The sequence below is a fragment of the Malus sylvestris genome, chromosome 2, assembly GCF_916048215.2.
Source record: "Malus sylvestris chromosome 2, drMalSylv7.2, whole genome shotgun sequence".
NCBI classification, from domain to species: domain Eukaryota; kingdom Viridiplantae; phylum Streptophyta; class Magnoliopsida; order Rosales; family Rosaceae; genus Malus; species Malus sylvestris.
Genome location: NC_062261.1, coordinates 11,332 through 34,619, shown reverse-complemented (window position 1 = coordinate 34,619; position 23,288 = coordinate 11,332). Strand labels below are relative to the sequence as shown.

General features: G+C 37.2%; 2 protein-coding genes across 10 annotated transcripts; one reads left to right on the top strand and one right to left on the bottom strand.

Moving 5' to 3' along the window:
- Positions 1-625: 625 nt before the first annotated feature.
- LOC126584664 (uncharacterized) lies at positions 626-2,345 on the bottom strand. Of its 4 annotated transcripts, none has more exons than XM_050249007.1 (6): positions 2,187-2,345; positions 1,958-2,041; positions 1,651-1,732; positions 1,316-1,527; positions 1,115-1,187; positions 626-1,000 (listed from the first exon to the last, which is right to left on the bottom strand). In XM_050249007.1, exons 1-6 carry the CDS (start codon positions 2,259-2,261, stop codon positions 849-851), a joined length of 678 nt encoding a protein of 225 aa, XP_050104964.1. In that variant the 5' UTR covers positions 2,262-2,345; the 3' UTR covers positions 626-848. The 4 variants fall into 4 exon arrangements, with proteins under 4 accessions (XP_050104964.1, XP_050104970.1, XP_050104954.1 ...); XM_050249013.1 differs by having other exon boundaries at positions 1,651-1,729; XM_050248997.1 differs by having other exon boundaries at positions 2,181-2,334.
- A 7,284-nt stretch (positions 2,346-9,629) lies between these two features.
- LOC126591341 (stromal processing peptidase, chloroplastic-like) lies at positions 9,630-21,439 on the top strand. 6 transcript variants are annotated; one of them, XR_007612359.1, is made up of 25 exons: positions 9,630-10,042; positions 10,780-11,065; positions 11,870-12,111; positions 12,252-12,450; positions 12,691-12,738; positions 12,968-13,075; positions 13,170-13,358; positions 13,464-13,745; positions 13,841-13,942; positions 14,423-14,557; positions 14,683-14,907; positions 15,855-16,058; positions 16,176-16,346; positions 16,607-16,756; positions 17,388-17,525; positions 17,712-17,939; positions 18,049-18,201; positions 18,287-18,413; positions 18,494-18,626; positions 19,526-19,646; positions 19,736-19,816; positions 19,946-20,047; positions 20,229-20,379; positions 20,613-20,751; positions 21,390-21,439. XR_007612359.1 is itself a non-coding variant. In XM_050257024.1 (24 exons), exons 1-24 carry the CDS (start codon positions 9,864-9,866, stop codon positions 20,693-20,695), a joined length of 3,795 nt encoding a protein of 1,264 aa, XP_050112981.1. In that variant the 5' UTR covers positions 9,630-9,863; the 3' UTR covers positions 20,696-21,077. The 6 variants fall into 6 exon arrangements, 3 of the variants coding, with proteins under 3 accessions (XP_050112981.1, XP_050112975.1, XP_050112958.1); XR_007612356.1 differs by lacking the exon at positions 21,390-21,439 and adding an exon at positions 21,181-21,326; XR_007612357.1 differs by lacking the exon at positions 21,390-21,439 and adding an exon at positions 21,104-21,326.
- The last annotated feature ends 1,849 nt before the right edge of the window (positions 21,440-23,288 follow it).

The window sequence follows — 23,288 nt, the reverse complement described above, 5'->3', positions numbered from 1 at the left end:
AGATGATCCAAAGTTGGAATTCATGGCAAACGTGAATTGAAAGAGATTGAATTCAAAGGTGTGTGAATTATAACCCAATATCCACCCTATTTATAGGTCAAAAAAATTCAAATCCAACAGGTAGCTGACGTCAGTTACCGATTTTTTTGTTTTGGCCAAATTAAAAAAAAATATTAATAAATTCTCATTTTGTCCTATAAATTTAAGTTGTTGTAGTTTTAACATTTAAATAATAAATTATGTTTGGCCCTCAGTTGGAGATGATTTTTTGTCACAGGGCTATGTTTGGTCCTATGACCTTTTGGCCCTCGGTTGGAGATTGTAAGAAATATGGCACTGCACTGTTCATTAAAATATTAATTTCTTGGAGGGCCAGAAGGCTAAAACCAGCAATCTGGCCCTCCTTCGGTTGGAGATGACCTTAGTCCCTGAAGCTAGTCCAGTTCGAGATAGTCTGGCACGACAAACGCACCCGAACTCCAAAGAGAAAACTATTTCAATACTTTGAATATACTAGGTGTGGTATTTTAGGTACATAATCCGAATCAGGTAATGTGTATATTAATAACAATTAATAATTAATGTATCAAATTAAAAGGAACAAGATCAAAATTCAATCCGACTCTGGGGTATAATAAATAAATCTTATTCATAGGGTTTAGCTCCTGGGCGACCCAACCAACTTGCATTGGTGCCCAATTCTGTTAATTGCTTAATCAACAAGATGGCTAAATCAGATCAGAGTGATTAAAATCCAAAATTAAAGTAATGCATTGTTCGTTTAATTTACAATGAATATTATATATAGTGGGGAATGAAATGAAGGATTTGTGGAAAGGAAAACTAATCTAATTCCAGACAGGAATGATTCCTTGAGCGGCTAAACGCTTTTCAACCCAAAAGACAATATGTTTTGCAGTTATTTTCTTCTCATCAACGAGAAATGGCTCAACAGTGCTCACTCCTGAGCCATACGAAGACAGAGAAAACCCCTTTGGACCTGCATGTGTACCATATTCTGTTAATGTCACTTTTCTGTAAATTCATTCATTAAATTGTGCACAAACATCAATCAATGAATTGAAGACTTGACAAGGCAAGATACAAGAGGTACCTGTGAGGACTCCACTGGGGAAGAAGGCCCAAAACGAATAAGAATTGCCCTTCTTTATAAAGGAACCTTCCAGCTGTATATATATATATGTATTCATTTTTCAATCAAACCAGAGTACGTAGTATCAATTATTATAATATGAAAATGCTAGGAACGAACAAACGAAAGTTCAAAGACAATTAGTATATATAGGTAGCTGACCCTGTTGTCTTGAAAACATAGCTCAATATCAGAGAGTTCATCTTGAGTTTCGAGTATTGCTTTCAACGGCGGGATAACGTCCTCCTCCATCATTTGAGGCAACGCCTTCATTGGGGCTTTTGCAGCAACTTTAGGCTTTGCTGGAGCTGCTGCTTTTTGATCAGCTGTTTTAACCTCCTTTGTACTTGTATCAGCAGCAGCAGCAGCATCAGCTAGTACGTAAAAGGGGCAAAAAGAGTTCACTTTTTACCAATGCTGCCCTACTATAATATGTGTCAGATATAATCACAAGGCAATGAATCCCTGCCATACATTGTGAAAATAGAGCAACTCACCAGTGGAAGTGGATGATTCTTGCAAAGCAAAGCACGCAATATTTCTTTGAGATGCTACCACTTTACTTTTCATCATTTGCTGCTAAAGCAGATGAAACATAACATCCATGAGAAAAAAGGATGCAAGATATTTGAAATTGTGTTATGTTTTTGCCTCCTTTTTGTTAGGTTTAGTTAGTCTCAAAGCTAAGCCTATAAGCGATGGGAAATGATTTCTACACACTACTTTTCAGATAAAAATCAATCTTATGATTCCTATACATAGTTTGTTTAGTGGTAAGAGACGACCAGGAATAGCGGTACTCACATCGTTTGAGGTCTTTCTGCCAAAAGGCAGGCAGGCTGATGGCTTCGGGAGAGCTGAGAATTCTGCAAAATGTTTTCCATTTGGCTGTAGACATTGAAATATTTCTCATCAATCAATGCTCATGCATGTATCATCCAGTAATAAATAACACATTGAATCTAGTTAATTAGCAAACGCTAGCAAGCATATATATAACATACAATTGAACAACAAAACCATGAACCTGAACCTGCAGAGGAGATGGTTTGGCCAGAGAAAGAATAGCCGAAGCCATGCTTGCTTGGTTGTTAATTTGGAGCTTCATTCGCAAAAGCAAGCCACTGAAATAAAACCATCTTCTCTTGGACTAGGCGTAGTAGGACGACAGATAATGATGGCCTATCATTTAATGAAAGGTTAAGATTGAAGCTCTTCCATTTTCCCTCATCTCGCTCTCTAACGAGTCTCGACTTCCAAATTCGCTGCTTATTTTGGACGTTCGGCCTTTTGGGCCTTACCCTCATTTTCTTAGTGGCCCGATATACATTTTGCTTTTCTATTTTTTTTCTCACAAAATTTGCTTTTCTATTATTCAAGGCTGCTAATTTAAAAATGGTCTCAAAATAAATTACAATTTATAATTTATAGGGAAAATTAGAATCCTCTACAGTTTTTCTATATCATTTATATTAAACATTTGTGCCTTTTTTAAATTTGATTAAAGTGCTTTGACCAATAGTCACCTCTATTTTTTAAAATTAAAATAAATTTTGAATTTATCCTTTTATCAATGCACTTTTCCTAATTTAGTGGAGATATTAGTAATTAAACTATATTTCTCTTCTTCCATATATGTTTCGATCAGTTTTTTTTTTTTTTTGTTAAGCAAACATTTAATATTATTTCTTTTTTCAAATGGTTTTTTCTATTTCAAATAGTTGGTGATCAACATAAAAGCTCCGTGTAATTTTCTCAATTTTTTTGTGAAATTATATATATATTTTTGTTGTTTTTTAAGTATAGTTGTTGACAAATTATTATTAGGTACAATACATTACGTTTATATTATCTGCTGGTACGTTTGAATTTACAAAAAACATTAATTGGTATGTTTATTTGCAATTTTGGTACGTTTGATTTGATACATATTGTTAATATTGGTACATTATTTTATTTTGGTACGTTTTATTTTGTACACATTGTGTATTGGTACGTTTATATTATTCTCAATCCTATTTTCTCTTAAAGTACTAAAAGAAAAACTTATTTCGGTACGTTTGATTTTGGGGGATTTAAAACTATTTTGGAAAGAAAATATCTTAAATCGTAGATAATTATTGCTAAATTGTAGCATTATTGTGAAAATAAATTGAATATAACCAACTTTTTTTTACAATTATCTCTAACGGACGAGAGTGTAATCAAAAGGCTAGATTATAGGAAATTTGTTACAATATAATGTGCATATAGCACAAAAATTATGACAAAAAAAGTTTAATCAAATCATTAAAAGGCATGAATGTTTGATCTAGAGAATTCAAAATTGAGGCGGCTATATCAAAAGATCCCTTTTATATACAAATGCATTGAGTTTTTCTTAAGATAAAAATCCACATCCGTCCCCAAGACCATCTCTAATCTTTGGTTAAAACCTAAAATTTTTAACTCAGACAATTTAGGTTTTAACCCATAAATAATTTTTTTCCTCCAATCATTATGGGTTAAATTTTAGTCCAATATTATTAAAAACAAATTTAGGATAATTTTTTTTAAAGTAACTTAAAAAGAAAAAATTTATGTAGACTATCCTAATTTAATTTTATGAACATTTTTACCTAAATATTTAGATTTCGATAAATATTGAAAAATCACTAAACCGACACCATGGAACTTGCGGAGCGCTATGAAAGAATATGAAACACATAAAAGAATTTTTTTAATTACTTTAGCCGTTTTACCATTGGATTTGATTATATTAAATATTAGCCGTTGGATTCAATGAATTTATAAATAGAAAACTAAAGAGTGTGGGTCTTGGAAGTGATGCTGCAACAGACGAGGGTTCAGACTGTTATTCAATATTGTCATTGTTCGTTACGACATGTACCTTGAAATATTGTATTTTATTCCCAAGACATATGAAATAACTATTTTGCCCCTAAGTGGGTGTCTTAAATAATTTATCGAGCCTTGACTCGAAAGTCAATCCTCGTATTTTCTTCAGTTTTTTAACCTTAATTTTCGTACGTTAGTTTTACGTCGAAAATGAATTACGAATCGAGACCTCGAGGGTCTATTTGTAATTAAAAATAATTGGAGGGGCAATTTTATAATTTTATTTAAATGGGTTTAAGTGGGATTACATAACTCTCAGCCTCTCTCTTTCCCTCAGCTGAAAACACACACACTCTCTCTCTCTAAGTCTCAAGCGTTCTCTCTTTAAGCTCTGAAAGCTTCACCCTAGCTCTCACCCCAGTTACCTCACAAATCAAACCTCAAAATCTCATATTCGACATCCTTGAGACTTAAGGAACACAAATATGGTCTTGCATGTGAGATCGATGTAGTGTGGACCTCGGCACCATTGAAGTCTAGGGCTTCAAGCTTTGAAACTTGAACCCATGAGAGTTTCTTTATGCAAATCTTGTTTCGTTATGTTTTATTCTTGTTTGGGATGGGATTTGTGGTGATTTCCAATTCGAAAAAAGGGATTTAACCCTTGCATTTGCTCTGTGCATTTTTTTTAGTTTCTGGTCATTTCCTTCTTGCAAACTCTGGTGAGTTTGTGAGCTTTAGAGTTCATACTCTACTCGAATCAACCCTAGGTACTTAAATACATCTCTGCATGTAAAAATTGATGGAAAATCACTATAGGACTGACATGCATGCTCTCAGTATCCATTTCCAGAATCCAGTGAACCTCGCTGAGCTCCATTCGTCGAATCCAACTCCTCCTCCAAATTTGAGTTTGGGTAAGTCTCTAAACCCTTTTTGGGACTTAAATTGGTGATTTTCACTAGGAAATACGTTGAAATCAAGCTAAGAAGCCTTGACCGTGTTCTGGAATTTTTTCTACAGTTTTCGGTGAGATTCCGTTAACTCTAACAGAATTTTCCAACGGCAAAGGTATATTCTATTTGTTACAGTCATATTTAGAATAGGAATGTGATTGTGTAAATCTTAGGGAATCTAAGAATGTATCTTATATTCCTATTAGGAGTAGATTACCTATTAAATGTTGTAATCCTAAAGGGAAAGATTTTTACCTCTCCTACTACTATAAATAAAGGCACAATGGGGTGAATCAAACACACTTCACAATTAAATCAATCTCTATTCTCCTTTAATATTGTCGGCCCCTTCTCTCTAAACCCTAGATCATTCAATCAAATAGGCCTACAACACGTTATCAACACGCTCTTGCCAGAAGATGAGGAATTGACGCATCGTAGGAGGAGGCTATCATCCACCAAATTCAAAGGCTTATTCGTTTTCTGCTAATCAGGTACGCTTAAAATAAAAGAAGATATTTGAAACATCCATGAAGCATGAAAACATTCCCCATGATGCATGAACCCCTTTATGTTTATATTTTCCTTTCAATATATATAATGTATATGTTCATATATTTGTCAATATATATATATATATATATTTGTTTCATGCATTGCACAATTAAATTGTTATGTGGAATATGTGAGTCAAATTATATAAACTGAATTAGAAGCAAATTTGGGTTTCCTAAACCCTAAGGGAAATTGGACATAGTATGACACCACCCCTGCAGCACAACATCGGCAGCAGCCTTCTGGGCTTTGCTACACCTATTTGGACCCCTATGCATTCGTCCTGATTGATTGGCATGGGCCTGAAGCCTCAGTTCTACCTCTAAGGAGGCTCACACCCTTCATGGATCCAGACCAAACCCACGATAAGCTTTGCTTGTTGGGTCATTGTCCCACACGCACCTATGCCCGCATACCTGCTCATTCCAGTGCTAGCCCACTTGATTGGGCTTAGTTTTTCTTGCGACTCGCAACATAGGAAGCCAGCCTATGTGGCTAGGCTCCCATACGAACCCACAAGGCTGAGCTTTGTCCTCCCATGCACCACCTCACAGGCTAGCTGTCGCTGGGCCTTGACCCACACCCCCTTGTAGCCCAAACCTACATCTTGGGCTGCTCTTTTTTTTCACTCACCTAGGCCCGTGGCCTGCAGTCCACCCCTGAGGCCTTAGGGCCTTGCCTACTCACGACACCCAGCCCAAATATTTTTGGGGTTATATTTTCGATCCAATAATATTATTTAGTTTCTACAATCGACCCTGTATGGCCCGATTTATTGAATTAATTAAAAGTGACCTGCAACCCATTAATCTGATAATGAATCCAAAATTATTGACTTGAAGATCACTTTTGGACATTAACGATTCAATAATTTATTTTTATACTTTGAACCGTCACATACTTTCGTAGTAACGAAGCTCTCACACTTGAGTTCTTGAAGAACCTCAAATCCACTATATTCAAATTAGTATATTGCATTATGTGTTTCTTGCAAGAACCTCACATTATGAACTAATTGTTCATAAAACTAAATTGAACATGTAGTTTCAAATTTAGTGTCTTTGAAACCCGAAGTTTTCATTCAAAACATACCACATGAAACCTGTAGTTTTCATGCATAAATTAAACCAATACATGTATATAGAACCTGTATGTTTTATGATATATGTCTATGGCTTACCATATAACTACTCACATTTTCCATCTGTTTTAGGGTCATATTGAACTGGAACAAGCTCGATATCTCCGCTCTAGAAGTCTGTGGAAGAAACTATCTGAAGTAGGTTCAAGACGTGAAGCTTCATCTGACTGCAAAGGGCATTAGAGCCACCATCGAGACACCTATCGTCGACAAACCTGTTGACGAAGCTCAGAAGGCTATTGCAATGATCTTCATTTGAAGATACATCCATGATGCACTGCAGACTGAGTATCTTGCTGAGAAGGACCCACACACCCTCTGGCTTGCTCTGGCTGACCGTTTCGATCACCAGAAAGACATATACTTGCTGAAGCAAGACACGACTGGCAGCATCTTCGCTTCCAGGACTTTAAGCCCATGAATGAATACAACTCTGAAGTTTGTAGAATCTGTTCATTGTTGAAATTCTGCAAAGTGGAACTAACCGAATCAAATTTCCTGGAGAAAACCTATTCAACCTTCCATGCCACCAATATTGTCATGCAGCAACAATATAGGGCACAAAAATTCACCAAGTTTTCGGATTTGATCTTTGTTTTACTTCTCGTTGAAAAGCAGAACCAGCTTTTAATGAAGAATCTTCAATCGCGACCCACTAGCTCGAACGCCGCGCCTGAAGCGTATGTGACCTATTCTAGTAGCCATAAACGACGAAAGAATCGTCGTGGCAGTGGAAATGGGCGGCAAGCCCAACCACTGGCCCAAGGTTAATAGAGTGCCACACCTAAGGGAAGAAATGTGACCCAACAACGTCCACCACTCACCCCTAAGGCCCCAAACTTCAAAAATAAAGGCAAAGCTCCTGTTCAGCCTACTTTCACTGAACTGGACATGTGCTATCGATGTGGATCAATGGATCATTAGTCACGCAAATGCCGAACTTCCCCTAAGGCTATTGCCAAGTATCATTCCCGTCGTGAGTTTAACTTTGCACATGTGGATCATCCGGAAGATGCAACTACATCAATGAAGATATCAGATTTTCAGGAGGCGTCAGCGCCTATGGATGAATAAATTAGGCATGTTTTTAGGGTCCCTTAGTGGCCGAACCCACTAGGAGTGGCTGGCCCTACCCCTATTTTCTAGGTTTATGGTTTAATTTTGAACAATTTTTCTAAATATTTGGAATAATTTGTTTGGTTTTGGTTTGTTTTGAATTATGGATTGTTATTTGAATGGATATTATTTTCTCGAATTGCTTAATTGAATGAATGGACTTATATTTATACATGTGACCAATTCAATCAATTTATTTCTAGGTATGTTTAGTGGGGAAGTTAGTTGTCTAGCAGGTAGTGCAACCACACACACCATCTTGTGTGAACGACATTATTTTACTAACTTAATACCCAAGAAAGCTCATTTGACAACTCTCTCAGGCCCATCAAACCTGATTGAAGGATACGGAAAGACACGTATCATGTTGTCTAATGGTACAATTTTGACCATTAAGGAGGCACTCTATTCTCCACGTTTTGGAAGAACGTTGCTGAGTTATAGAGATATTCGAGATAATCAATATCATCTTGAAACCACTGAAGATAATGGTTCTGAATTTTTTTGTATCACTTCATACGAATATGGCCAGAAACATATTCACGAGAAGTTTGAACGTTTTCCGAGTGGGTTGTACATTACAACCATTCGCGGCATAGAAGCCCATAATGTGGTCGACCCTATGCCTGAGTTCTAGGACACTTTATTGTTTTGGCATGACCGTTTGGGACATCCTGGACGTGACATGATGCGTCATATCCTCAAATCTTCACACATGTCTGAGTTACATCCCTATGTTGGACTCCCGCCATGCAAAACGTGTTCTTTAGGGAAGTTGAATACTCAATCCTCCCATACAAAGATTATTCACGACCCCCCTAAATTTCTTCAAAGGATTCAAGGAGACATTTGTGGACCTATCTAACCAACCTGCGGACCATTTAGATACTTTATGATGTTGGTTGATGCATCGACAAAATGGTCACATATTTGCTTGTTGTCCACACGCAACGCTGCGTTTGCTAAACTCCTAGCTTAAATCATTAAGCTAAGGGCTCACCATCCTGATTATCCGATTAAGTTGATTCGATTGGATAACATTGGAGAGTTTACGTCACAGACTTTTGATGATTATTGCATGTCAGTAGGGATTGATGTGGAACATCCTGTACCCTATGTTCACACCCAAAATGACCTGGCAGAAGCTTTCATAAAGCGCCTTCAATTGATTGCTCAGACTTTGGTTATGAGAACCAAACTATCGGTATCTACCTTATTTGCTGAAGATCTGATGTGATGGTTTGTTGAGTATTTACACACTCAATGAGGAGTGTTGCAGTCATATTTAGAATATGAATGTGATTGTGTAAATCCTAGGGAATCTGGGAATGTATCTTATATTTCTATTAGGAGTAGATTACCTATTAAATGCTGTAATCCTAAAGGGAAATGTTTTTACCTCTCCTACTATTATAAATAAAAGCATAATGGGGTGAATCAAACACACCTCGCAATTAAATCAATCTCTCTTCTCCCTCTATATTGCCGCCCCCCTCTCTCTCTAAACCCTAGATCGTTCAATCAAATAGGCCTACAATACTATTAACCTTTATTAAACCTTCACCACACCGACGTGTGGCTCAGGTGATGGCGAGTGTGGTGTCTACTTGCTGAACCGTGGCCGCGAGTACGACGACGTGTTTGCTGGTGCAGGTTGTTTGGAGCCAATCCAAAGCCAAACAGCCCGGTGGAGTGGAGGCAGCCGGACCGGAGTCACTGATGGGCCTCTCCACTTGTAAGTCGGTTTGTTCGTTAAAGTCATTAGCCACCCGTTTTTCTCCACGAGTACACCATTGAGTTATCTTGTGGAGCCCACTCCAGTAGTGATTAAAGATTCTTTAATAAAGAGGAGGGCTTCCTATCCAATTTTAGTCACACGCTCGCACCCAAAGCCTTTTACGGCACGCAGACCCTTTGTGTGTAACGCCCCTTGCCTCACGACTGACTGAGAGAGTTAGGACTTGGGGTTCAGGACCCTGGGGGAGGACAAGGAGGCGGATTATAGTTTACTTCAACTCTCTCTCTGTCTCTACTTCCATATTATCTCATCAGCTCCAAGTCTCAAGTCTCAACTGAATCTAAGATCGCAGAGCAGAGCAGAGCAATGGCGGCCATAAGCTCTCTTGTTGTAAACGTCCCCCAAATCCGTCCGTCCCGGAGAATAAGCGGAGACGATGACACTTATTTGAATAAGCGGCTGAATTCGGTGGTCTGTATTCGCCGTGCTCGTGGCCCTCTCACCCCTTTACATATCAATCGTCTGTCTTTACTTTCTCCAACCAGGTAATTTCATCTCTCTTTTTTTTCAAATCCTAGCTTCTGCCTTAGGGGTTTCTATGCTCTCTCTCTTCCTCATAGTCCTTGTGTGTATTCCAAATCTTGATATTTATTCTTGCTGATTACTCTTGCTAATCACATGTACTCGTAATAAATGCAACATGTCATTTGAAGACTGCTTTTCCTACCCCTGTTTCTGCCAATTTTTGGTATAAACGCCGATTCTAAAACAAAAACAAAAAGTGCACAACCTCTACTATACTTGCTGCTTAAAACACCATAATTCAATCTTTAATTAAGCATTCATTCTTGTTTCATTGGACAAATTCTTCTATCTTCTTAATTTATTGATTCTTCCAATCTTGATTTCAAGGGACTCCATTTGTGAGTCATGTCACTTGCGATTTGATTTTGAGGTAGATTGTGTTTGTTGTTTGCTATATATATATATATATATATATATATATATATATATATATAATATCCACATATGCTGGCCCTTCCATAGCGAATCCCTCTATTGAAGGGCTCTGTGTATAGAACAAGTATGACTGGCTAATCTTTTTTACAATTTGTTTGTTTCAGTTCAATCCACTTAAACCGAAGATAACATGTTGACTACTATGCACTATGCAGCTCACTGCCAATTTAACATGTTTAATAATTGTGTAGTATGGATGTGAATATATTGTTCTTGTGTTAGAGAATGTTCCTCTATATGATACATTTTCAGTGCCCTCTAGATCAGTCTCATTGACTTTCGGCCCTTTTCTTGTGGGTGAAAGGCGTCTACTTGAAGCTGCTGCAGGTAGATCAGGTGTACATAGAAAGAAGATTAATGCTTGGGAACAATGTGTCTCCATGCTTGGAGAGCCAGTGACTGAAGCACTTTTTCCAGGAAAGTATAACTGCATTACTAGCTCTTTTTGCCCAAACAACAGTCGTCGTCGCCGTAGGACATCTACACCGAGTGTCTTTAGTGACAGAACTTCTTTTTGTTTATCCAAGCCTAAACTTGGCAATGTTGCTGTAAGTAGAACCCCCCGAGTTTCCTTCTGTTGATGCATATTGTTACTCAGTCTTGCATTTTATGCCTTGTGTTTAACTATTAGCTGGTGTGTTTAGATATGTTTGTACCGTATGTCTATATTGTGTGTGCATTCATGATTATATATTCGAGGTTCGGAAATTATTCTCATTTGTTTGGTACACTGGCGGGCAAATCTCTGCAAAAACGGTTGAGAAATTATTAATACTAATATTAATATGAGAAAGAAACTATTATTTTTACGTTTGACATTACAGATTTACAATGATGATTCATCTCAAAACAGCAAACTTACTGTTCAGTTTGATTGAATTGCAGAGCCACGTTCTATGTGGGTTGCATTCAATAATTTAAGATGTGAAATAAGTTGTGAAACTTAAAGTGTTTCAGTGAATTTTTAAGAAAGTTTGCGCTCACAAAACAAAGTGTTTTTAAAACGGCTGAAAAGCACTTTTAGAGAGAATGTTTTTGGGTTCCAAAAGCACTTGAAGTGCTTCCTGCAAGAAGCACCAGTTAGGTGTTCTTAGTAGGAAGCACTTCAACTGCTTTTTCAGGATTCACTTGCATTTTTACTAAGGATTTGCTCCAAAAACATTTTCACCAAAAATGCTTTTAGTCATTTTAGAAGCACTTCCCCAATGAGCCCAATTATCAGTGACTTTTAAAAAAACTTTCATTAGGAAAATAACAGTTACTGGTGCAGTCGAAGGTTCCAACAGGAAACTTCTGCTCTTGCTTTCAATACAGCCTTTTTTCTGACTTATTGTGGTCCATATAATTTTTAGGGCAAACATGCTCATGTTTCATGCGCAACCGTGGGCCCAGATGAGCCACACGCGGCAAGTACAGCCTGGCAAGATGGTATTCTGGAGAAACAGGAGCTGGATTTATTATATCCTGGAGTAGAAAAAACAGAGTTGGAGGGGTTTTTAAGTTCTGAAATTCCATCTCATCCAAAGTTGTATCGAGGGCAACTAAAAAATGGGCTGCGCTATCTGATTTTACCAAATAAAGTCCCGCCAAACAGGTTGGCCTCCCTACAGGACCACTTATATTGGTTTATGCTTTATGGTTATGTTGGAAATACAAAAGCCAGGTTTCATGTGCAGCTTGCTTATAAGATAATCTCATATCCCTTACCAATAGAGCACATTTGTTGGAGTTTAGGTTTGAAGCACACATGGAAGTTCATGCAGGATCAATCGATGAGGAAGACGATGAGCAAGGAATTGCACATATGATTGAACATGTTGCTTTCCTTGGAAGTAAGAAACGTGAGAAACTTCTTGGGACAGGGGCTCGATCTAATGCTTACACTGACTTCCATCATACAGTGTTTCACATCCATTCGCCCATTAGTTCAAAGGTCCTTTTTCGTTGCACCAACATTATTGAGTTTTTGTCATTTTAAGTATTGGTGAATTTATGTATCAAACATAATGAATACATAGCTTTAAGGATCTGAGAACGAATATGTAACTATTTGTTTCAAAACTTTGTTATGTTTTTGCAAGAATAGAAAAACTATTTCACTTTAAGCTAATATGTATATCACTCTTACAACCTAGGCCTCTAAACATATTGACGATTATATGTTGCTCTCCAGGATTCTGATGGTGATCTGCTTCCGTATGTACTGGATGCCTTGAATGAGGTATGGATGATTGATTTTTCTATATGGGCTTAGGTATATTCCTGGGTGCAGATATATTGTACATATTTGTATGGACTTATTATATTGTTTTCGATTCATCACTTCCTTATTTTCAGAATACCTTTGTATAATCATCTATTTGACAGAAAAATAAAATTAAATAAAAAAGACCGAACTGGAAGTTGATAGTTTTGAGTTTTATTTACTTGTGCTTCATGCATGTGTACAGATTGCTTTTCACCCAAAATTCCTTTCTTCTCGTGTTGAAAAAGAACGGCGTGCGATTCTGTCAGAATTACAGATGATGAATACTATAGATTATCGCGTTGACTGCCAGGTTTGACTGGGGAGTTTTATTATTTTCTTAAGCCGGTTAATAATTTTTTTGTTCAGCTATATCTCAACTTTTACTCGTTTGATCTTGGGTGCAGTTATTACAACATCTGCATTCTGAAAACAAGCTTAGCAGAAGGTTCCCGATTGGGTTAGAAGAGCAGATTAAGAAGTGGGATGTAGATAAAATAAGGAAATTCCATGAGCGTTGGTACTTCCCTGCAAATGCAACCTTATACATTGTTGGGGACATTGATAACATCTCAAAAACGATTTACCAGATTGAAGTATGCAAGAGCTCACTTATTGAATCATTTATATCCTGTGTAGCTGAGTAATTTGTGTTCACTTTTAGAGTCATAAGTAGAATAAAATTAGTTGCTTTATTGCAGGCTGTCTTTGGACAAACTGGCCTAGAAAATGAAACAGTTCCTGCACCTGCTCCTAGTGCTTTTGGTGCAATGGCTAGTTTCCTTGTGCCCAAGCTTTCAGTTGGGCTGACTGGAAGTTCTAATTCCGTTGATCAAGCTAAAATCTTTAAAAAGGAAAGGCACACAGTTCGTCCTCCTGTGAAACATAATTGGTCACTTCCTGGAAGTAATATGGATTTGAAGCCTCCACAGATTTTTCAGCATGAATTGATTCAAAATTTTTCATTTAATATGTTCTGCAAGGTATAAGGGGTCTTGTAGAGTTGCATTAATTATGTGCTTTAGAGATTTAGTTACCCCTCGCTCTCTCACTAATATTTGTTGTGGAACTGCTGCAGGTTCCTGTGAGCAGGGTTCAAACATATGGTGACTTGCGAAATGTTCTAATGAAGAGAATATTTCTGTCTGCTTTGCATTTCCGAATTAATACAAGATACAAGGTGCATTTTTAGGGTTACGAGCACAATTTCCAGTTTCCACCATGAAGAAAGTCACTACTTTGCTTTATTGAAAATTTAGCTGTTTTATTTATTGTTTTTTATGTATTGCTAAGAACAATTAGCTTAATTAAAGGGAAAAAAAAGATACAGGTAAAATAGGAGAAGTCCATCAAAATCAAGGTAGTTACACCTTCAAAGCAAAATAAAATAATTTACTTTATTTTTCCAACCAAACAATCCACAAAAGAGCCAAGATTCCACACCACCAGAGTTTTCTATGAAGATATTGTAGGCTGAATATCCCATTTTTGTAGGTCGTTTTTGAGTGCTAATAATCAGTTACCATCTATTTCTTTTTAAGTGCTAATATCTGAAATGTTCATATTTGTATACCCAAAATCCTGTCATGTACTTAATTTATGTATTTGCTTGAGAAACCTTGCAGCTCTTTGTAAGTTTGCTAATCTTTAGAAATGACAGAGTTCAAATCCACCATTTACTTCAATTGAATTGGATCATAGTGACTCTGGAAGGGAAGGATGTACTGTCACTACTCTTACGGTAACTGCCGAACCCAAGAATTGGCAAAGTGCAATTAGAGTTGCTGTACAAGAGGTTGGTATTTCTATCTTGATCTGCCGTACACTTAGGAAAGGAAGTTTGTTTACGATTTTCTGAATGTAGTTTACATGTAGTTACATATGTTACATAACTCATTTGTTATATTTTATTCGGGGCAGGTTAGAAGGCTCAAGGAATTTGGTGTTACTAAGGGTGAATTAACTCGCTATATGGATGCCTTATTAAAAGATAGTGAACATCTGGCCGCTATGATAGATAATGTGTCTTCTGTTGATAATTTGGATTTTATTATGGAGAGTGATGCGCTGGGGCATACAGTAATGGATCAGAGGCAAGGACACGAGAGTTTGGTTGCTGTTGCTGGAACAGTTACTCTTGAAGAGGTGATGTTCAAAGTCATTATCATTTGTTTCTGTTACTTGATCTGAATTAACCATAAAAGGCATATATAAGCATGACTAGATTCTCTCTCAAAGAAAAAAAAAAGGACAACTAGATTCTCTCCCAAAGAAAAAAAAAAGCACACTTAGAAGTTGTACGTTATAATGCTAATACATGCCATATCAATATTGCCAAGATGTACCTGTTACAAATAGGATGGTTCACCATTTTGGACCGTGTGACACATTAGAGTGCTACTTAGGGTCACTTTGGTATATTTTTAACGACATATATAAAAAATGAAAGATTGATCTAGTAAGAATTTGTTTAATTTATCATTTATATGATATAATAGCCGACCCCACTTAGTGGGAAAAGGCTTTGTTGTTGTTGTTGTTGTATCATTTATATGATATAAGATTTAATTTATAGTTTATATACTATATCTTAGTAATCAAGATATGTAATGGAACACAGATGACTTTTTGTGTCTGTTCTTGGTTAAGAACTTGTAATGCAATGAACGCATTCCGTTGTTGATGGAATCTTGTATTATGGTTAATCATAAATGTAATTGTGTATTATATTTTTGTTCTTTTCTTGGTTAAGACTTTGTAATATAGAATTACAAATGACTTTTTGTGTCTTTCTTAATCATAAAGATAATTAGAGGATAAAGTTGGAGTCAATTTAGTGGTCCTGAGCATATATGTATATGTGTAGTGATCCGGGTAACACACACTGTTGGAAAACTAGAAACAGTGATCATGATGCTAAAATCTTAATAAGCCTTATTACTTAATCTCCTTTCAAAGTTTGACAAGATTTCATAGAGTTCAAGTTTTATCTGCCAACTTATAGTTATAGGCAAAGAAAAGTTGATATTATGAGGCAATGTGCACTGAGATTGATGAATTATACCACATATAATTCAAATTTTTGTGTGCAGGTCAACTCTATTGGCGCCAAGGTGTTGGAATTTGTTTCTAATTTTGGAAATCCTACTGCACCTCTTCCTGCAGCGATTGTTGCTTGTGTTCCAAAGAGAGTGCATGTAGAGGGAATAGGTGAAACTGAGTTCACCATTTCCTCTAATGAGATTATAGCTGCTACAAAAGCTGGATTGGAGGAACCCATCGAACCTGAGCCAGAGGTGTCCTTTTTTTTATAAACTTAGCTTTCTCACTTTTACTGGCTTAATTTTTTATATATATCTATGCTGTCAAATTTATGATTATGGCTGATTCTTTTTCTCTTCTATTTTGCGCAGCTTGAGGTGCCAAAGGAATTGATATCTTCGTTGCAGTTACAGGAATTAAGGCAGCAGTGCATGCCATCTTTCATTCCCTTTAGTCCAGAAATAAAAGTGACTAAAGTTTATGACAAAGAAACGGGGATCACTAAATGTCGTCTGTCAAATGGAATTTCTGTAAATTACAAGGTATCTCATCTGATGTTTATATGGTAATGGGTTCATTGATGTGTAATTGAAGATTTGGTAATGTTTTTAAGTCAGTCATTTGTCTTGTGAGTCATGTACTTATTTTGTGTAAAATCTTAGATTGACATAGAGAATCAGTGAAAAGTGAGCAGAGCTTAATCACGAGATACATTATTGTAGATGATTATGGTGTTTAGATGTATTTGTGCAGAGTAAAGACTGTTACTAATAATAACAAGTTATATCTTTGTTCATTACAGATTTCAAAAAGTGAGGCAAGGGGAGGTGTAATGCGGCTTATAGTTGGCGGTGGACGGGCAGCTGAAAGTTCTGAGTCCAAAGGTTCTGTTGTTGTGGGTGTAAGAACTCTTAGTGAGGGAGGACGTGTTGGCAACTTCTCAAGGGAGCAGGTATGTCAATTCCTCTCTCTTTGTCACAATTTTATATATGTATATATATCAGATGCATGGAGTTTTTTTTATTATTATTATTTTTTATTTTTAAATAGTGTTTTTTTTATTTTTTTTGGTAGTATAGCTAAACTACTTAAATAGGAGTTTGTTTCCTCTTTAATAATTCTATAAATTATATATTTGAGGTAGGTTCTTGGTAAGTAAATTCGGTATCATAAATGATCATTGTGTAAACAAGCATTCACAACTTCACTAGTTGTTGGAAGAGCAAATAGCTGGCGTGTTCTTCCATATTATGTGTTAAATAAATATTTAGTAAATAGCTGAGTGCTGCATGTTTGTTATTGTAACTTATAACTATAAACTTATTCTCCCTCCAAGAAATGTGAATTTGAAGCATGCTCATGAGCTTATTCCTTATCATATTTGTTGCCAACTGATGTCATTGAGTTGCAATATTTGTGACATGCATTTGCTTAATTAGATGAGATCCTTAATCATATACTCAGATTATTCATATGCTGTCTGTAATTATTGTTTAATATTAGGATCTCGCCATTCGTTTCACTATCTTTAATTCCTCATTTTGCTGAGATTATGTATCATGTATGTGAATTGTTTTTATCAGGTAGAACTGTTCTGTGTGAATCACCTGATTAACTGCTCATTGGAGTCCACCGAGGAATTTATTTCTATGGAATTCCGTTTTACTTTAAGAGATAATGGAATGCGTGCGGCTTTCCAGTTGCTTCATATGGTACTTGAGGTAATCCATCATAACTTTTAGTCTCTCTGTTCTGGTATGTGGATTCCATGAGGGATTCTTGTCATTGTTGTTGTTGACATGTTTTGGGCACAATGTTGTAGTAGTTCCTGCTCCATAGGAGTCATCTCATTAGAGATGCTTGCCTTGTAATGGGTTAATTTATAATGCTTGTTTGCTCACTTGCAGCATAGTGTCTGGCTGGATGATGCATTTGATCGAGCAAGGCAATTGTATTTGTCATATTATCGGTCCATTCCCAAAAGCTTGGAGCGCTCAACTGCTCACAAACTCATGTTAGCAATGATGGACGGAGACGAGCGGTTTGTAGAGCCTACACCAAAGTCATTGCAAAATTTGACATTGCAATCTGTAAAGGATGCAGTGATGAATCAATTTGTAGGCAGTAACATGGAGGTGTGTAATTTGCTGATTTGGTTGTAGTTTTACAAAGTATGCACATGACGAATAATTTATAATATACAACATTTCTCATTATATATGGCCGCGTCTGCTTATTGTATAGGTAAGTATTGTTGGGGACTTCTCAGAGGAGGATGTTGAGTCTTGTATTCTTGATTACTTGGGAACCGTAAGATCGAAAGGAAATTACGAGATGGAGAATGCTTATAATCCTATCGTATTCCGATCATCTCCTTCTGATTTGCAGTCTCAGCAAGTGAGTGCACTTATAGCATGATACTTTGGATGACAGAAGTTCTGTAACCTTGAATTGTGCTCATGGTTCATTTACATCTAAGCAGGTATTCTTGAAAGATACGGATGAGAGAGCATGTGCATATATTGCAGGCCCTGCACCAAACCGATGGGGTTTTACAGTCGATGGCAAAGATCTGTTTGAGTCAGTTAGTCATATTTCAACTCACGATGGTGAGTTTATCAAATCTGGAATTAGGTTTTGAATTTGCATCTTATTGAGAGAGGTGTTGTAGCTGTAATTTCTGATGTAGATGCAGAACTGAAATCGGAGGAGCTGCTTATGGTGGATGAGGATACTCAGAAGGATGTGCAAAGAAAACTCCGTGGTCATCCCCTGTTCTTTGGAATCACAATGGGGCTCCTGGCTGAGATTATAAATTCTAGGTAATATTTTTTTTTTTTGCTCGGTACAAAGCATGCATGTGAACTTCTAGTTTGTCTATGAATGTGTTCATCCTTCTGAATGATCAGCTATTTATGCGCAAAATGTATTACTTTTCTCTATTGGGTGGAGCACATCTTGGGCAACAACCACATTGACCAAAATGATTGTTAAAATAAGAACTCTATACTTTTCTTGAAAACAGTACTGAATACCGTTAAAAGTTTGGAGGTGTAATTTTCTAAGCATCCGAAATAGTACAACATGGGTGGACACCATGTCATGTCCTCAACTGTCTATTACAGCAGACTTTGGATGGAAGTCTCAAAATTATAGCACAAAATTTCTTACGCAAGATACCCTGGTTAGGCGTAGCCGCGTAGGCTGAGAGTTGGGTTCTAGTCTCCTTTGTAACCAATTACAAAGAAATTGGGAGATGGTTTGCAAGGATGAAGCTGGAGATGGCGAGGGATATTGAAATGATATGGAGGTGGTGATACTGACGATGGCAGATGTATTTTGGGGTTGGTGATGGTGATAATCCTGTTTTTGTTTATCAACCTATAAGTAATTTAAAATACGTCAACTTATGCTGAAATATGGATATATTTATTGACCTAAACCAAATTTATTATTTGTCTTTTACATGTTACTGATGTGGCAGTAATATTATGTTGTATGCCTTTTGTAGCTTTGCAATCCCTCAACATCAAAACATAAGCCTGTTAACGTTCACCTAACAAATGAACAACCAAATTGACAGATTTTGAAGGACAAAATTGGAAACTAACCTTTCTTTTATGGACAGATTTTGATAATTAATTCAAGATGCTATTTAAGACTAATATGTGGTTCTTGTTATTTTTATTGGTGGTGAAATATTCTATGTGGTTTTGCACAGGCTTTTTACGACTGTCAGAGACTCTCTTGGATTGACATATGATGTATCATTCGAGTTGAACCTTTTTGATAGGCTGAATCTTGGATGGTATGTCGTATCTGTAACATCAACCCCTGCGAAGGTGTGTATGCTCTATTTGTATATATTCGAGCAGAATATGTTCCGTCACTTTTCACTCTCTTCACATGTTTAGGTCTATTGAGTATTCAGGTTCACAAAGCTGTGGATGCATGCAAGAATGTCCTTAGAGGTTTACATGGCAACAAGATTTCCCAAAGGGAGTTGGACAGGGTTAGTTTCTTCTTCCTTTTTTTATTATTTTTTTATTTTTATTCTAATAGTTTTTTTTATTTTATCATTTTTTTAAGTAAAGTGGGATTCTCTTGACCACATCTCTTGTTTATTTACTTAAAATTTAAGGCAAAGCGGACCCTTCTGATGAGGCATGAAGCTGAGATCAAGTCAAATGCGTATTGGCTTGGACTGTTAGCTCATTTGCAGGCTTCTTCTGTTCCAAGGAAGGTAAACAGAAAGGTTCTTTAGTGTTTACAGATGATACTCATAAAAAATATAAGTTGATGTTTTTCCTGTATAATATAGGTGGCTGTTCAGTTGATCAAAAGATAAAAATAAATAATGGCCAATAATCAAATAAACAGTGTTTACATGAAGATATTCTGATTCATAGTGCTATTTGGTCCAGGACATATCGTGCATCAAAGATCTCACTAATTTATATGAGGTTGCTTCTATTGAGGACATATACCTTGCATATGATCAATTGAAAGTAGGTGATGATTCTTTGTACTCATGCATCGGAGTTGCTGGAGCTCAAGCAGTAGATGAAATAACTGGTGAGTCAGACATTTTGTACTTTGTTCTACTCTTATCAATCCACATACCATAGTTGAAACTTTTAAAAGTTCAGTAGAGTATAATCAATCAACAATGATTTCTACTTGAGCTAGAGTGGCAATGAGACCTCGAAAGATCTCACCTTTTTCCTCATCATTTTAGTGTAGTTCCATTCATCAGTTCTACTTGCTTTCTCTATCTCATGAAAACCTGTATTATGCTGCTTCTTTAGAAGTCGAAGAATCAGATGATGGCTTTCCAGGAATCTTCCCTGTTGGGCGTGGTTTATCAACCATGACACGGCCTACAACATGACCTTCTTATATGATACTCGCGGTCTTGCATGTATTACAGAGATATTTAGCACTAAGGTATATTCACAAGCTTTTGAGGTTCTCATTTTTCTTCTAGTCTGGCCTTTATGGGGGGAGGGCGCTGGAAAGTACTTTGTAATGAAATTTGGCTGCAAAGTACTGAAGTTACTCACTTCTCTGAGGCGCTGAAATTTTATCCCGCTGGGGGGGGGGGGGGGTGTTGATGTGTGATACTCATGCTTTTTTTCTTGGACTGGAAGTATTGATTTTTTAGCCTCTGTTGCATGTATACGTGATTGGGTAAAAATATAGATGGCTTTCCCCTTGTATTTTGGCTGACTAGTAATCGCAGTAAAGTCCAATAGATGGCATTTCTCCTTGTATTTTGACTTTACAAATTTGTCAGTAGGTCCAATTGAGAATTGCAGACCACTTGATGTTAAATGTCCTCATTGCCATAGTTGTGGCTGAACAAATTGTATGCAGCTGGTGTGACAATGCCTCATCCACTGATGCTGATTGCATTCCTTGTACAACTATGTGCATGAGGAACTAAAACGGCGGTTATAATTATCAACGTGTTGTACATAGTTGCGGCTAAATCAAAAGCATTGGGCACTTCAGATTGTAAATTCACGAGCCTTTCATAGTTTGTGTAATCCATGCAGTTAACACCCGACATTTGTTTGCAACAGATAAATCTACCTTGTGATGCAAGTGCAACGGTGACCATTGTTTGACCCAATTTTTTATGAATATTATACTTTCAATTTTACACAAGAATAAAGTGGCACAAAAGACGTAATTCAATCAGAAAACAATCGCGACCCCACCCAACCGTGTGTCCAAGGTAAATTACAAACGTGTACAAGGCAAGATAAAAAACGGAAGCGCCTTTCCGTGCCAAGGCAAGGCACATAAGGGCAAGGCATGGCGTGGCAAGGCATAGTGAGGCAAAGGCAAAGTGTGATGAAGGGAGAACATGCTTAGCCGGTCATGCCTTAGCAAGTTTTATCTTGTCATTGCAAGTGTGGCATGCCCTCTTCTTCGGATGTTGGTGGTGATCGTGCAGTAGGGTTTAGAATAGGGTTTATTTCAACCACCACTAATTCCTTCTTCTTGTCTTGAACCCAGAGACAATGGAGCCCTTGAGCTCAAACCTAAGTAGAGTTTATTTCGGTAGTTATGACAGTAGAGGCAGAGGTGGTAGTAGAGGTGGTTCTTATGGTGGTAGACAAGGAAGAGATGATGGTGCGTACGGTTAGGTTCCTCGAAGTATACCACCGTCCTAAACCCTTATCTTAAAAATCATGCGCAACCAAGGGCAAGCTATTCCTTGCGAAGAGTCATAAAAGGCAGGGAGTGTCATGCAAACCGAAGGTTAGGGCAAGGCATAGACAAGCATGTCAAGCCGAACGCAAATCATTCCTTGCAAATTCACGATAAAGACAAGGCACGAACAAGAATGCCATCCCCTATGCATGCCAAAAGCCAAGTATACATTGCAAAGGCATTTATTCCTAATTCATGCTAAGGTGAGGCCAAGGTAAGCAATACCTTGCAAAGGATCATAAAGTTAAGGTGGGTCATGCAAATGGAATGTTAGCGTAAGGGGGTTTAGGTTACTATTCATCAAAAAACTCGTCGTTCAACGCATTTTGGTATTGAGTGCAACCCAATTTTTTCGCTAGGCGCAATACATAGGAGAAATGTTTTTAAGAAGGGGTTATGGTGTTAAAAGTGATGACTTTAAAGTCAATATTATATATACATTATCCTAATATTAGTTTATTTTGGAAGAATTTTGATACCTTAAATTGTATTTTCAATATAGGATTTTTGACTTCATCTGGGGCAAAACGTGACCAAATGGATGAATTTTGGAGTAATTCCAATTGGAGGACATTCGTGAGTCGCTTATCTTGATTGTATCAAAATATCAGATTTTTCCACAAAGCGGATATTTTCAGGCGATGAAATAAAGCAGTGCGCAGTGTTGGAAAATAACATTTTGGGCTTAATTGCGATTTTTGGAGCCTAAGATGACATTTGATGGGTTCGTGGCCTTCTAGAGAAGTGTTTACAATATTCCAAGATTTAAATCTTGCTATTTTGGGCTAGTTTTGGTGTCACATCCCGGCCTAGGCCCCCACCACATCCTGGGCTCGACTCCACCGTAGCACGATATTGTCCGCTTTGGGCCCCGACCATGCCCTCACGGTTTTGTTTCTGAGAACTCACACGAGAACTTCCCAGTGGGTCACCCATCATGGGATTGCTTTCGCGCGAACTCGCTTAACTTCGGAGTTATGATGGAACCTGAAGCCAGTGAGCTCCCAAAAAACCTCGTGCTAGGTAGAGATGTGAATATACATATAAGGCTTACATGATCCACTCCCCTGAACGATGTGGGATGTTACATTTGGAGCAGATATGGGTCCAAAATGTGGCTATGCAGATTTTGAGCGAAGTTACTACTTAATTTAGGATTTTGTTTCCTAGTTTTATTCTAAGACCTTTTCTAGGTAGGGCTTTATTTTGTAGTAGCATAAATAAGGTTATTTAGCCATTAGGGTTGAGGGGAGATGCATATT